The sequence below is a fragment of the Rhinolophus ferrumequinum genome, chromosome 8 (assembly GCF_004115265.2).
Source record: "Rhinolophus ferrumequinum isolate MPI-CBG mRhiFer1 chromosome 8, mRhiFer1_v1.p, whole genome shotgun sequence".
In the NCBI taxonomy this organism is placed as follows: Eukaryota; Metazoa; Chordata; class Mammalia; order Chiroptera; family Rhinolophidae; genus Rhinolophus; species Rhinolophus ferrumequinum.
In genome coordinates, this window is record NC_046291.1 from 62793767 (window position 1) to 62810629 (window position 16863).

The 16863-nt window shown below is 31.9% G+C and overlaps 1 protein-coding gene across 23 annotated transcripts in view; it reads left to right on the top strand.

Annotated features, from left to right (window-relative positions):
- Window positions 1-16863, top strand: part of BAZ2B (bromodomain adjacent to zinc finger domain 2B) — a 245977-nt gene that overhangs the window by 157020 nt on the left and 72094 nt on the right. For 15 of the 23 annotated variants that reach the window (XM_033112763.1, XM_033112772.1, XM_033112767.1 and 12 more), the window contains 6 exons: window positions 838-1444; window positions 3076-3369; window positions 4547-4607; window positions 5421-5529; window positions 5797-5898; window positions 15556-15766. In XM_033112763.1, the coding sequence (XP_032968654.1) occupies window positions 838-1444; window positions 3076-3369; window positions 4547-4607; window positions 5421-5529; window positions 5797-5898; window positions 15556-15766 (1384 nt within the window). The remainder of the gene's footprint in view (window positions 1-837; window positions 1445-3075; window positions 3370-4546; window positions 4608-5420; window positions 5530-5796; window positions 5899-15555; window positions 15767-16863) is intronic. The other 8 variants (XM_033112770.1, XM_033112773.1, XM_033112779.1 and 5 more) reach the window with 3 other exon arrangements.

The following is a 16863-nucleotide window of genomic DNA, read 5'->3' on the forward strand; positions in this document are numbered from 1 at the left end:
TTACCAACAACACATAATTCAAGAGCAGAAGTGTTTTAAACCAAGGTGAGTGCTTCTGGCTGGAACAAACTTCTTGGGTTGGATTTTGGAAAGCTTCTTGGGTTGGATTTTGAAGAATGAACAGGATTTCATCAGCTTAAAATTTGTAAGAGAAGAACATTTCATGCAGAGAAAATAGTTATAGCAAAATATAAAAGTGGTGAAAGTATGAAATCCACAGGGCATGACAAATAGTCCAGTTAGCCTAAAAAGGTATGTAAGTGCCAACTTGGATAGTAATTTAAATAAGTACTTAGGCTTTTTTATAAAGTTTGCAATGATAAAGGAGGCACTAAAGCTTTTGACCAAGGAGCTAATGTAATAAAATTAAACTTATGTAATAAAATTAAACTTATGTTAAGATAAAATTGGCATTCGTGTATAGCACACGTTGAGAGTTGGATAGGAAGAAATGATGATAAGCAATACCAATTTGAGCAATATTTTAATGAAAGAATCCAAAAGACAGTAATATGGCTGACTTGGAAAAAAGAAAAAAAGATGATTTCAGGGTTTCAGGCTTGGACTATTGAGAAAATGGGAGCAATAGTAAAGAGAGTGGGGACAGTCAGGAAACACAGCTTAAGGGGGAAAGCCTAATTGGATTTTAAATATATTATGTTTACCCAAGGTTCAGCAACCAGCTAGTTATCACTTCCACTGCTTTTGTCGCACCTGTATATCATTATTTAAAATCTGTATATAAGCACAGATACTGTTGTCAGATACTGTAGGCAATTAAAAGTAATCTTTGTTCTCATGGCATATTGTTTTGTTTTTTAACTTACGTTTCAACAGGAACAATATAAACAGACATTCCCAGCACAGTTAAAGAAACAGGAGTCATCTAAGAGCCTGAAGAAGGTTATTGCAGCTTTGTCAAATCCAAAAGGAACCTCTAGTTCACCAGCACATCCAAAACAAACATTAGAAAACAACCACCCTAATCCATTCTTGACAAATGCACTTTTAGGTAATCACCAACCAAATGGAGTTATTCAAAGTGTCATTCAAGAAGCCCCTCTCGCGCTTACTACCAAAACTAAGATGCAGAGTAAGATGAATGAAAACATTGCTACTGCGAGTAGTACCCCTTTTTCCTCACCTGTAAACCTGAGTACAAGTGGAAGAAGGACCCCTGGCAATCAGACAACTGGAATGCCCTCAGCCTCTCCCATATTGCATAGTCAAGGGAAGGAAAAAGCAGCTAGCAATAATGTGAACACATTGAAAGGCCAGCATCACGCTCATCCTGCAAAGTCATTAGTGGAACAGTTTCGAGGAACAGATTCCGACATTCCCAGCAGTAAAGATTCTGAAGATTCCAATGAGGATGAAGAGGAAGATGATGAGGAAGAAGATGAGGAGGATGATGAAGATGACGAATCTGATGACAGCCAATCAGGTTATTGTCTGTTTTAAAATCTGAAGTGTTTCTCTAACTGCCATGTGAACCAAAACATTTGAAAGAGGTTCTTAATTCACAGACTTAAAAAAATCATTGTCATTCACTGTTTCGTACAGCTATGTGCGTTTCTGTAGTGAGCTGGTACAATACAGGAGTAACTGAAATTGGAAATCCAAAGTGAAATTCTCAGCTTCGTTATTCATTTAACGTTAAACAAATAATAATAACTTTAAAGTGAATATAAATGACTCACGAATTAAGAAATAAATTCACGGATTTGCTTAATTTTCATTTAATTTAGGATCACTCATTTGTCCTTTTTTTCTTCTTTTCTGCTACTTGTTAAAATGTGTCACTAGATATTTTGAACAAAAGTAAAATTGTAGCCACAGTCATTCAGAAAGTACTAAAAACCTAAATCCCTGTGAATGTCTATTGGTAACACAGAATTTATTTAATAACATATAGAGTACCCCCTACTTTTATTTTGATACTCCTTTCTAGATTTGGTTGTTTGTTTTTTTATTCACTTCTTTTTGTTTTCCTCCCTTTAAGCCTCCTTCTTGTTCAACAGAGGATTGAAAACATAAAATTTAAAATAGCTTAAATTTTAAATACAAAGATGAAATACATTGTAAAAGATTTTGGGTTTGTTACTGGTCAGCCACAAATTCAATTGTAAATTTTCTAGCCGCCAAAAAGAATAGGAAAATATAGTCAGTCATATAATTTAAATAAAGTGTGTATAAGGTAAAAACAACCTCCTTGGTCAAGGTAAGAACAACTTTTCCTGATAATATTTTTTCCTGGTATTCCCATAAATACAACTTTGCATGATAGATAACAAATGTCAATATTAGCAAACTTTCAAAGACAACTTTTATAATGAACTTTAATGTAGGCCGGTAATACTACACAAAACAATTCCACAAAAGCTGTTGTTCTGGGAACCGTTAAGACACAGTATAAATATCAGTCCTGTGTTGAACAAATGTCATTCAGGAATAGACTGTAGGGAGTGGATACATTTATAGGACTACATTGCTAGAACAAACTAATTATTGTCATTAAATTATCTCTTACAATTATTTCTGTAATTCTGATCTTTTGTGAAGCCTTAAATCTGCATAGAATAACTAAAGCCAACAAAGCCAAGAATGTCCTCCAGAAGTTTCTTTTATCTCAAAGTCCAGGTGAAAGGATGATGGTAGTTGCATTCTTCTCTTCCTCCTGCTGAGCCTAGTGTACTTCTTAAGCTTTTGGGATCTATTCATTTCAATAGTCAATTATATTCCCTCTGTACTTAGTTTCTCCATTAAATTAAAAGTGATTTGAAGATGCTAAGCAGTACTCATCATGTGAATAGTGTCATATGAGAAGACCTCTTTTATGATTAAAGTTTTGAGTAAAATGGATACTATTAATGAAGTTTTGAGGATTTATAGCCTGTATACATTGTACTCAAATAGCTTGTAACATAGTAATTTTTACAGTCACTCTTCAGGAAAGTTGCTCATATGAGTTCTCATTCACAGATGCTGATTCCTGAATTATTCCATTTAGATACAAATTGCAAACTGTTGGTGATTATCTAGTTATAATATACAAATGCTTCTTTTACTTCCCAGAATCAGATAGTAATTCAGAATCAGATACAGAAGGATCAGAAGATGATGATGATGATGATAAAGACCAAGATGAATCAGATAGTGATACTGAAGGAGAGAAAACTTCAATGAAACTGAATAAAACAACCTCCTCTGTCAAAAGCCCTTCCATCAGTCTCACAGCTCACTCAACACCTCGTAACCTCCACATAGCAAAAGCCCCAGGCTCTGCTTCTGCTGCTTTATGTTCTGAATCCCAGTCACCTGCTTTTCTTGGCACACCTTCTTCCACACTTACTTCAAGTCCACACTCTGGTACCTACACTTTATTTTTATTATTGTAAAGTAGAAGGCAAACCATAGCACGAACTCTTATTTATTCAGTGTTCTAAGGATGAGCTCATTGGAATCAAGGGTTACGGCTAGATTGTAGGTTGGCGACGAAAGGTCAGCATGTATTTTCGAAGGGTCTGACCCATTACCATTTTTATTCTCTGGGCTTCCATTTTTAGAACCTGCATGATGACAACTCTTGATTTCGAATACATTCCTGCTTCCATGTTTCATTTATGCTTCTAAAATTTAGTATTTGATGGACACTGTACTTTTTCTGTACTTTATAAAAATGAGCTCACTTGGTTACTTAAGATACAATCGTGTATCTGCCCCACACAGTCAGTGTCGTTTACATCAGTGAGTGGTGTTACTATTCCATTAACGTCCTATATCTTTTTTTTTCTATTTGACCTTTTAGAAACTGCTAGAGGTCCTCCTTACAAGTTTTTACATTAACATTCCAAAACTATGCTCTATTCTTAATTTCAGTAGCTAAGAAAATATAGAGGTGAATAGTGAAATACTGTGTTGTTTACTTATTGTGCTCTTTTCTTGGAAATTTCTGATTTTGCTTTCATTTACCACAAGCCAGTATGATAGTTTACTAATTTAAAATGCATGTATATGCATTTGTGAAACTTAATTGTTGTCTATGAAAAATTTTACATATAATCATAATCTGATTCCTTTGTACTTTAGGTTAGTGATTAAAAGACCTAATAGTGTTTTTGACCATATATGCATAGATGTTATATTATTTTTAAATGTGTCAACCAGCTGTTGAAATTTTTTAGTGTCTTAAAACTCATTTTCAAAGAAAACAACGGTACATAGTTTTCTGAAACCTCTACTATTCTCCTACTTCTTTAGATATTTTTTAATAACAAAATGAGAGGAAAGCTATATATTTTTACCTTCCATTGTACTCTCTTTAGAAATATCAGTTTTTTCTGTCATATAGACCAAAGAAAAAAGAAATCCTCTACTTTATACAATGTGTTTTGTTGAAAACCATCTAAAAATAATGTACAAGTTGCAGAAAAACACTAATCCAAATCATTAAGATACTTTATTTAAAGAAAAGTTTCAAATCTATCAAAAACTTGTCATCTGCGTAAACTAGTCCTTGATGTTAACTGGTTGAATTCTCTTGAAGGCACATCCAAAAGAAGAAGAGTAACAGATGAACGTGAGCTGCGTATTCCTTTGGAATATGGGTATGCAAAACAAGATTTCCCTTTTTGTTTCTCCCCCACATAGTATTTATGCATGTTTGATTTCTCATTTTCTACTATTAATGAAAGAAGTGACTATACTGCATTGTATTTATTAGAGCAGAAGAGCTAGGAAAAAGGAGTTAATATATCAGAAGTTAAAAGAAGTTAATATATCAGAAAACTGAAATTAAGGCTAACTGCTGTGTTTATGGCAGAGCTGGGACAGGATGCAGCCAGGTGGGAATATGACTGAAAAAGTAGCAAGAGCAAGTCATTTGGCAAAACGGAAGGACACAGTTAAGAGTCTCAAGTTTTCCTGAAGATAGAATTAAAGGACAGGGAAAGCCGCTGTGGGCCAAACCGAGGGACTTGACCAGAGTTTGGCTGAAATGGTTTCATTGGAACTAAGAATTTTCATACTGGAAGTACATGAGCCTCCAAAGCAGAAAACTAGGTTTACTTTACTCTTCTCACTTTAAACTTTTCACATGTAAAAAAATCAGTACACATTGACACGTTATTGAATATGTCTCAATACCCAAAGTAATACCAGTTATGATTTCTAAAAAAAATTAGTGGAATTTAGTATTTGTAACTTGAGTCTTTGATTAATTTTTAGTTGAATAACTTAGCTAAAACTTGAAATAATTTTACTAGTAAATGTATCTGAGTCTTATAATTGGTGTTTACATTTGTTTCCTTAGTATTTTTTATGTTTTCTAAAGAGCATGTGTTAACATGTTTTTTTATTTTTATTTTTTAGAAGTTTTCTTAAATTGAGTATGTTATAACCCTCATTTCTGTTATGTGTAGCTGGCAGAGAGAGACAAGAATAAGAAACTTTGGAGGGCGCCTTCAAGGAGAAGTAGCATATTATGCTCCATGTGGAAAGAAACTTAGGCAGTACCCTGAAGTAATAAAGGTACATACCTTTCACCAAATAACATACAATTGGTGCCTATTACGCATGCTTATGAAAAAAAGTGCACTCCTTTCTCAGATAAAGTTCCTTGATGCAAAATATTCTCTGTACGGGACTAATGTACTTAACTTAAATAGATCTTCTATAAAATCCATAGCCCCTTGACAGAATATGCAAAACATTAGTGTCCTGAAGATAGATAGCTATACATCAAGGCTGGGTTGTAATTATTAAAACCTGAAGTGGAAAAATATGTGATTTTTTCAGTATCTCAGCAGAAATGGAATAATGGATATCTCAAGGGACAATTTCAGCTTCAGTGCAAAAATAAGAGTGGGTGACTTCTATGAAGCCAGAGATGGACCGCAGGTATCCACTTTTTAAAAAGTATAGTCTTTGAACCAAAAAGTAGTACCATAAACTGAATGAATTAAATTTCACTACACTCTGGAAAATTGCCTTTTGTTAGTTAATTTGTATAGCTATACATATACCTTTGTGGTAAACACTCACGAGGCCTCAATTTGCTGTTACAGTAACAAGGAACTTTGACATAATAGATGTTTTCAAATTTTTTAAGTAAACTTTTTGCTGTTTATTAATTCTGTCAATAATTTTAGTTTGTACAGGTATAAAAGTATCTGCATGTTCATGGGAAATATAGAAAAGCATTAATTTCCGGAAAGGTAAACAGGTTTTTAAAAATGAGTTTGAATAGGAAAAAGATGTTTAGAAATCAGACCAAAAGAGGACAAATATGCCTTAGTTTTTTGGAAAGACCTTGTCATTTGATTATGCCATGCTACATGATCCATTTTCACAAGTTTGGTAATTTGGGGGAAGGTGGTAGATTTCCTTAATATTAGGTAAGTAAAATTTCTGCTTTTTGCAGAAATTGAAATTTTAAATTAATTTTACACACTACTGAAAATATCACCACAGCTCCCTTTGAGCTGGAGGGTTAAATGTACAACCTCATTAATCAAAACAAAGAACCCACCACGGAGACCTCGTTGCCTATATTTTCTCTTTAATGTTTTGCCTTTGTTTCTTACTTGGACTCAGTTGCATATGCTTATTTTCACTTGAACTTTATCAACTCTATGGAAAGGTCCTAGTTGAGGAGTGAGAAGACCTTGATTCTTGCTAATCCATGAATAGTTTTGTGATATCAAACAACAAAATGATGCCCCCTTTACCCTTAATTTCTTTGTCTGCAAAACAGAGACAATAATTTTACTTCTGTTTCATAGGATTATGGTGAAGTTAAAGTGAGATTGTATGAATGAAAATGTTTCAAAAGATTAAAATGCTCAGCTGACTGAAGTTGATATTTTCTTGATTGAACCTTTTCTTCATTTTGGCCCATTATAACACAGAAAGATTTTTTTTCAATTAATATTTTCTGTTGTGCATAGACAGGTTTTTCAATCCTATCTTACCCTCTAATTTTATAGTTATAGAAATAGAAAAGACATTACTCATTCTGTAAGAGGTTTATTTTGAGAGCTCAAAGATTAAGGGAATTTTCTAAAGTCACACAGCCTCAACCAGGCAGAACTTAAAGAAAACTAGAGGTTTCTGACATAATTGTATAACCTGTTTTTCATTGTTGTCCATGACTTTTTAAGGAACAAGTTATATCCAGATCTATTTGTCTCTTTATTGGTAATTCTATAATGCCAAAATGTATCTTTCTGAGGTTTAACTTTTTTATGGAAATATATTCAAGGATTTTTCTATTTTTCTTTTTATTTTTTAAACATAAAAAAAAAGTTTAACTTACACTAAATTGCCACCAAACAGATTCTCGGAATTTTAGAACCAAAGCATTATTTTATACACTCCATATATAGTGGATCAGTTGTTTAGTCATAAAGCGTATTAGAAGGAAATAATAAGTTTACTTAAAAATTCTTCTCATTTTTTAATCTTTTGGCTCGTGTTATCAAACCCTCACCTGTCCTATTTATGTCCAAGATATCTTTGTTTTTAAGATCAATACATTTTTGCTCTGAGAGGAAAGCTAATTGCTGTTCAATACATAAAGGATTTTTAGTTTTGTATTAGTGATAATTAGACATAATCTCTAAAGCCTCATTAGGCAGAGCAGAATATTCTTTGACATCCATTCAATTTTTATTAAACATAATCAGTGTTTTCCAAATGCCTATTATCTTGTTGAGAGATAAAGTCCATTCAAGGAAATATGATGAATTACTAAATCCAGAATATGTTAAGCTGCCAACATTTCAGCGGACTGATAAGGGAAAATATTAGCAATTTTGAGAGCACTTCTCTCAGTTAAAAAGAAATTAGTTGTATTCATTTTAGGTACTTTTCAAGAACAACAATAAAGGTAAGTAATTAGAAAATGTTTAGAGGTGCATATAGTTGTAGAGCCATATACATTTCTATATATCGTATGATTAATAGGTATAAGCATATAATTCATTAGAAATGTACATAATTATATACCTATGAAAATGAACAAAAAATATATATATTTTGTTAAAGTAACTATGTTTAATAACTTTGGCCTAAATTTTTTAGAAGATGTAAAATATAGCTTGGGACAAAGTCACTGTTACCATGCAGTGATGATCTGTATGTGTTTGCAATATCTGCCTTTATACAAATTGTATAAATGGGACAATGGCTATATATATAGAAAAACAAAACTATGCATATTGAAAGACTGGAAGGAAAATTGTCAACATTTAATGATGGATGTAATGTTTGGTGGTACAATGGATCATTTTTCATATTTTCTAAAATTTGCTTGTATTACATATATTTTGCATGTTTCATATTTTCTAAAATTTGCTTGTATTACATATGTAATATTGAAAATAATTTCCTATTTATAAAAATAAACACTAATACCTCTTATAATTGAAGAAAGCTAATCATTCAGTTTTCCAAATGCATGGATATTGTATATAACGATTTTACATGTTATTGCTACAGTTTTTCAAGCTTTCTATGTCTTTTTTGGGTGTTTGATAGCAAGTGCTGAATTTGCAGATTCATTAGTATTCTTAATCACTCATAGCAATACGTTTACATTGGAAAATATATTTTGTCCATTACATTTTTCTTTTTCCTTTTAAAACACATCAGAAAACCTCACCAATATTTAATTCTGTAAGTTCTAACTTTGTTTAAGGCATTTCAAAAATTGTAACTATAGTATTTCAAAACTCTATATTTTATAAAGGAGATTTAGGAGATGATAATTTTTGGTAGAAGATAATATTTGCAGTACGAACCATAGTTATTTTGCATAATTTAATCATTTTTCACTATATTTCTGAACTTAAGGTAGTGATTTTACATATCTTTATCAACAGCAAAAATTTTTCGATGCTACAAACAAGTTAATTGGAAAGTATGAAAATAATATTACAAAGCCATCTCTCAAAGTTTGGAAGGGTGTATATTAGTAAAACATTCTGTTTAGTTTCATTAAGTTGTGGAAAATGAACATTTATGCAGTCATTTTTTTTTTTAACCAGTAAACAAAACCAACTACTTAAAAAAAACTGTTGAAAATATTGACTATGTTTGTGTATCATACTGTAATTTTAGAGGTATGAGAGCTCATATTTATTGAAATTTAAGTAAATTTATCATTAAATTTCTTCCTGTAGGACAACAATCTAATGATTATCCTTAAAAATAATAAAAAAGAGAAGTCATTAATTCAAGTAAATAGATGAGTTTGACCCCAGAATTGGAGAGGGGCGTGGCTTTAATCTATTCATTATCAGTTTAAATTTATTTCAGTCTATAAATGTGGTAAGAGAGTTGTAGAGTCAGCTGCCTGTCAGTATCTCTTGATACTTCGACTTCAAATACTTCCTACCAGCTTCTATAGAAACCGTGATTTTAAGGATGATAGATTTCAAGGAACAAAAATGAACTGTAGTGCTCTTTATAAGTCCATGCTATACTGGCTGGCTACTTTCTAATGAAATTCTGTTAACTACCTTAGCCAGTAAAACCCTTTTGAGAAGAGTGTAAGATTAATAGATTTCTTACAGGCTTCTTCATTACATTATAAAGAACTTTTGAACCTAATTTTTATCATTGTTGTCATTTTCTTTTGTTTTTGAGTGTCAGAATAATAGAAAGAAAGGTTGAGCTAGACAGATTTTGGTAAATATAAAATACTTATTTTTAATTTATGTAAATATGGTAGGTAAAAAGGTAAAAGGTATTTATTAGGAATAAATGAGGCTTTAAAATAAATTGTTAATGACAAAGTTTATCTTGAAATATAGGATAATCTATGAAAATCACTTTGTTTGAATTGTACAGATCAAAACTTTTAAGCATAAATAGAACAATTAAGTATTTTTTTTCCAACCAGGAAGTTCACAAGCATAGAGTAATGATAATATACTGCGTTAAGGCTAAAAAAGCAAGGAACAGGAAAGATACAAAGAAGGAACAAGTTATAAGTGACTTAGAAAATGTTGCTTTCTCTATTTGAGAAGTATTTTAAGAAGATTTGTTTTAGTGGCGTAGGGTTGTGAGAAATGAAAAATGTCTATAGTCTTACTGAAAAGAGCCTTTTCTCTTAGTCATTTCATCAATGAATATTTGTGGCAAATACTTAATGTGCCAGGCATTTTTTCTCTAAAATTTATTTTCCCTAAAGAACATTGCAAACACATTTCACTATAGAAATGAACTCGAAAGACTGGCTCTGAGGAAAAATTATAGTTCATACAGAAACTGAAGAGTACAAAAGAAATAGAAGTTAAGATCACTGGTGTAGAGAAGCTTATTGCCTGCGGAAGAAAAAACACTAAACAATGCTGTCTGGCTAAAATCAGGGTTTTGTTAATAAGGAATAAAGGAAGACTTCACAATAATGCAGGCAACAAATGGTCTGTGGCAAGATTGCAATGCTAGTAATTATTTCAAATAAGTAAAGCACAAAAGATTGGGAGTCAACAAGGGTTCTAATTCAACTCTGCTGTTAACTGTCACACCTAATGGAACAGCTGTGGGCACATAGGGGCTCTGAGAACATGAAAGATCACTACCAGAAATCTAAAAGTCTGGAAATTTATGTCACTAATCTGCCAGGTAGGATTTTTGATGACTAGGCAAGGGCCTATACCAGGAGGCCAATGTTATAAATCCAAGTGTGGATCTAAGAAGGTATTTAAAAGTCATGACTCTTAAGAGGTAACCTAGTGTAACTGGAAAGCATGGTCAACATTGTGGAAACCATTGTTATCAAACCACATCTTTCTCAACTTTTTTATAGCTGACACCCACATCTCAGCATAGAGTTTTGTTCGTACTGTTTCACTTTCTTAAACTGCTATTCAGTATATATTAATAAGCTGTGATAACAGTAAATTAATAATACCTAATGTTGTAAAGTTTGTGGTTTATAAAGCTCTCACTAACCTATGGCACCATAAAGTAGCTAAAAATAGACATAATACTATAATGAAATAGATGTAAGGAAATCTGACAAAATTTTTATTTTTCTCATGATAGTAACTTACATGGTTTTCTTAAAATATGAAATCTCAACGTTCTGTGAAAAATATTTGATGCCTTTGCTTTGCTTGTACTCTAAAATTTTTCTTAGATTTCTAGCAGGGTAATTCTGTATCCTGTGTGTGAAGAACTGAAGCCTGCTTTTCTAGGCCTTAATTTCCTCTTTTGTAATGTGAAGTATATATATTATAGGAGGTCTTTAAGATTAATTCCCTTTTAGGTATGACATTCTAAAAGTTTTTAAAAAACTAATTATGAAGAAGTAAAGGATTCTAAAAGTATACTTTTAAAGGTAAAGGCAGTGAAAAAAATTAACTTTGTTTACTGCCATGGTTAAATTTACTAAAAATTATTTAGCCAAAAACTATTCGGTAAATGATCAGTTCACTGAATGATGACTAACAGACCTATAATTGTCAAACCAAATACCTTAATCCAGATTTAAAATATTCACCACTGCTCCTGGGTAGAATGAGTCCCAATCCAGAAAAACATGAGTGAATTGTATCTATTCACTTACATAACATTGAGCCTTTGAGAAGAACTAGCCATCTCAAATGTTAACATCGGAAACTGACACTAAGTGGCCTGGGACTAAAAATCAACGGTGAAATTACTACAGCAAAGAGTTAGTGAAATTAAAACTTAAAAAAAATATATTCAGTAAGTTGGCAAATGGATCATTCAGTGAATTGGCTTTTGGTGGACTGGTTTACTTCATTTGCTTATATACTGCTTTCTCCCCATAAATAAATCCACCTACAAGTGGACAATTCTGTGCCAACTTCTACACAGAATTCATAACTCCTTAGAGCATGGTCCTTGAATCACCTACATTGGAATAACCTGAGCCTGAGGTCCTATTTAAAAATGTTGGTCCTTTTAGGGAGACGACTTTCTCTAGTTTACTTTTAGAGAATGTTATACCTTTGTACAGAGTAGGTGCCTCAACAAATGCTTAACTAGTGGAAACTATTTTTATAATATATTATTTATAGTCTTATAGTGTACTTTTATAATGCATAAAGTGTGCAGTATATAGTGTACTTACATAATTTACTTATTTACCTTAATTATTTTGTTTAGTCTTCTAAAATAAAACATAAACCATTTTGCATTTCTCTTTGTAGTATTTATAGAAGTGAATGTGTTACTGCTAAAAATTTAAATTAATAACTCTTGGAAATGGTGTTATAATAGTATAATAATAGACTTAATCTGTCACCACCTCCATAGTGTTTATTGTCTATCTTTTTATCCATGTCTTTAATTTTTGATCAAGAAAGATTATTTTTAGGAGCAATTTGCTGTCTAAGTCTTAGAAATTAAGAAAAAGAATTAAAGAACTAACTCTATTTTGATGCATAATTTCTAATTGAGAAAAAAGCTTATAGCATATGAATCAAGTGATGTAAACTGTATTTGCTTTTCCTGAAAAAAAGCTTATTGAGAAAAATGCTTCTTTTTTTTCCCCTTATCCACAGTTATTTTGGCTACTCAGTTAATTAAAGCTATAATATAAGCTTCTGATTTTCCTAACAATCCATTTCTCATTTTCTAAAATCCAGGAGTCAGAAGATAGTATATGTAGCCCAAAATATGTAATTCCCTTAGAAAGTATTTATTTTATAAATGCCAAGGGCAGAATGTAAATAATAATGTCACTACATTTCTCTGGTAAGTTTTGGTCCCCAAATAGTCTATTCCTTTTCTGACACAGTTATGTTTTCCTCAATGAATAAAAACACAACTATGTAAAAATTGTAACTGGATAAAAAAAAAGGATAATTGATCAAACTCTTTAAATCTTGGCTAAAAGTTTATTTTATTAAGAAGATACTTTAAAGACTGAATGCAGATTTCAATACAGACCCTTTTTATTAGTCTCTCTCTTCAACTCCAAGTGCCACAAATGTCACTTTTATATTTTTCAATTTATGTGATGCATGGTGCTGTGGTGCCTAAGACCATAATAGAAAAATGAAAACCTAAACTAATCAAAAGCTTCCCATAGTGGTGAACATAAAATTGTTTTGATGGCTTCCTTCTTAGTGGTTTATGGCCTAAAAATGCAGTTAGTACAACTATTGTTCCTGTTGACTTCATTTGAAATTTCAGCAAAAAATCCTTATTTTCTTCAGAATCAATTTTTAAAATTATTTTTAACATGGGAATTACTGAAAAGAATTAGTATGGTTATTATTTTTTACATATAAATATGGACTATATGCATTAATTATTTTTGTGACAGTTCTGTTGACATCATCTTGGCTGAGCTTTCATGGCTGAATATTGTGATTAGTTACTTATCAAGTATAAGAATATCTTTGTCACATCAATGAAGTACATGTAGTGGTTAACAGCACAGGTTTTTAGAGTGAGACAGTCCTGGGTTCAAATCACAGTTCTGTTCCTTATTATCTCTGTTCCTCAGGAAATTATTTAGCCTCACTGGACCTGAATTCCCTCAATTGTCCTGTAGGGACAATAAGAACCCCTATATTAGATAGAGTTGTTGTAAGGATTAAAATATATAATGTATTCAAAATACCCGGAATAAAGCACAGTGCTGAAATGTGGCTGTAACTATTCTCAGTTATGGTAACAGGAATAGTATTTGTATTTTTAGTACCCATTGAATGAGATATTCATAGACTCCTTGCCCCAGGTTAGGAATCATGCCATAAAATATAACTCAAGAACTTTTGAATGGTTTTGATTGCAGAATTGCCCACAGTGGTTCAAGTTTGAAATTCTTCTAAGAAAAAAAGCACATTTAAAAAATTTTCTTAACCCTTACACTAAAGGAATTAGATCTTAAAAAAAAAAAAAAGAAGTAAGATATAATAAAACAATTGTTTTAGAAGAATTATTTTAAAAGGAGACATTTCCCGTATATGAGCATAATGCTTTGGACATATTACTCTAAGTAAGGTAATATAAGAATGTGTTTGTTTTGATTGACATATGGAGGATAATGAAAACCAGACTCAGATTGTATCTATGCACTGAACAGGATTATTCCTATAACACACCAGCATTATATTGTTGTATGGTTCTGTCAGGAAACTTATAATGAGAAATCTCAAATAGACACAAAAGTAGACAGAATAATATACACCACGCATCCATCATCAGCTTCAGAAATTATCACATGGCCAACACTGTTTGACATATACCGCCATCTGCTTCTTTTCTTCCATAATTCGTTGAAGCAAATCGGGTACGTTTTATTTCATCTGTAAATGTTTCAATTTATATCTCTAAAACAAGGTAAGGATTGTTGTTTTCTACAAGAGTACCACAGTACCATTATCACACTTCAAAATAATTTCTTGATATCCTCAAATATCAGTTATTGTTTAAGTTTTTCAATTTTCTTGAAATTGTTGTAATTTTCTGGATAGTTTATTTGAATCAATATCTAGATAATCCACACACTGGATTGTTTAATATGTTTTTAAAGTCTCCTTTAAACTTTCCACGGTCTGTTTACTTCTTGAAATTTACTTGTTGAAGAAACTCGGTAATTTATAGAATTTTCTACAGACTGGATTTTGCTGTGTAGTTTAACATATACTTCTCTCCCTATTTTCCTGTGAAGATATAGTAATTAAGCCTAGAGGCTTAATCAAATCCAGGTTTTTTTTAACTGCATTTTTTTACATTAGTTTCAGCTATACAAAACAATGTAATAGTTAGACATTTATACCCCTCACAAAGTGATATCCCCCTCGCCCAATCTGTTACTCCTCTGACATCATATAAAGTTGTTAAAACTCCACTGACTCTATTCCCTATGCTGTACTCCATATCCCATGACTATATAAATATTAAATTATAGTTGACATACAGTGTTATTCAGCTTCAGGTGTACAGTACAGTCAAATCCAGTTTTGATTTTTCAGTGGGGCAAGACTACTTATAGGTGATGGAGTGAACTGTCTATCTGATTGTCTCTCTTTTTGGTGATTAGCAACCATTCATATTCAATGATTAGATTACCTAATTCATCAGCTATTACAAAATGCTGATATTCTAACTCTAACATTTCTTTTTGATTTATTAGCTATAATATTTCTATGAAGAGAAACTTGCATCTATTATTTGAACAATCTTATGTGTGGCTGAACTGATAACCCTTGAGAACAGTCCATAGGGGTATCATCACACAACTAATATTTTCAAATATCTGCCAACTTTATCGTCATTATAGTTCAGAAATGGTGATTAAAATATATATGTCTATGTTCATGTTTATAGATACAGGTATAATTCTCTCTATGTATTTAAAATTCAAGTCATTAAAGTAAGAATACCAAAAATATGCCAAAGGCCATGAACAATTTTAAATTTAGTTCAAAAATAAAATTCGTAAAATTTGTACAGGCTTTTAAAATTTCAAAATGTTGGTGAATTTACCTGGACTTTTCTGACATACTGCTCACTTGTGTTTATTTTATTTGTAATATATTATTTCTCGAAAATGTTAATTAAAAGGGAATGCAGTGGTGTCTTTTGAAAGAAGAGGATGTCGTTCCTCGCATCAGGGCAATGGAAAGTCGCCGAGGACGACCACCAAACCCAGACAGGCAACGAGCCAGAGAGGAATCCAGGATGAGACGTCGCAAGGGCCGACCTCCAAATGTTGGCAGTGCTGAATTTCTGGATAACACAGATGCCAAATTACTAAGAAAACTGCAAGCTCAAGGTGAGACATAATGTGTTTGACACTGCAAAAGTCATACTAAAAAGTAGAAGTGTTTCTTATGTTTTTGACTTATGAATGATTGACACTGCTCTCAATTTCTAAAAGGTAGATATTTATGTTAAAATAAAAATAAGAAAATAAGGAGTCCCACTGGTAACTGGAGTTCTTTGATTAGGTAAGCTCCTTTCAAGAGCCATACTCAAATACACCATACCCTGTGTGTTTAGAATTACAAAGGTGGGTGAGGAGCTTGTAAGGCTTGCACAGAAAGGGAATCAACCAGCACTTGGCACACACCTTAAGGTTGTGCCAACCTTCTGGAAATTCTCATTTTAACAGCTCCCGATTCCTTGAGGTGGTACAAGGGAATAACTCCAAAATATGTGGATCTGTGGAGTAAATTTTCAGTCAGAGAACTCCATTTACTGGTAAGTAACCCCAGTCTGTTAGCTTGGGTTCTTCTGTAGTCTGGATATATTACATAAATTTTCAAAATGCCCAACTAATAGATTTAAATCAAAATGTATTTAAGATCAACAAAAAGAATTACTTATCAAGCACAAATAACCTCATAATAACCTCTAATGTATTTATGAATTAAAATTATACATAAATTATCAACATGAAGTTCCCTTGCTATGTCCGACACAGAGAAAGCTAACTAAAATAAAAAATTTCTGCTCTGAATTTGAGTTACAAGTAACAAATGTGAAGCCTCTTCAGGCTGTCTGAATATATATCAATATATGTACTGTGTGTTGTATTTACAAGCATATATATAAACATATCAGTGTAAAATAAAGTTTTAATTATAAAAATTGACATAAAAGACTAACAGGGTTTTACTACTATTTCTCATGGCTTTTTTTCTGGAGGAAAAGCCTGACTTACATCTATTTTTTTGTAAATACCATCATATTGACTTCTTTGTAGCTGCTTTGTTTTTGTTATAAAATAAATATGCACAACAAAAACTCATAGACGAGAATCCTTTAAAAGACACTAATTCGTATTCACTTTAAAATAAAAGGCACTTATAAGTGAAATCATTAACAGGTTTTTATTCATTTGTCTAGAAATGTGTAGACACACACACA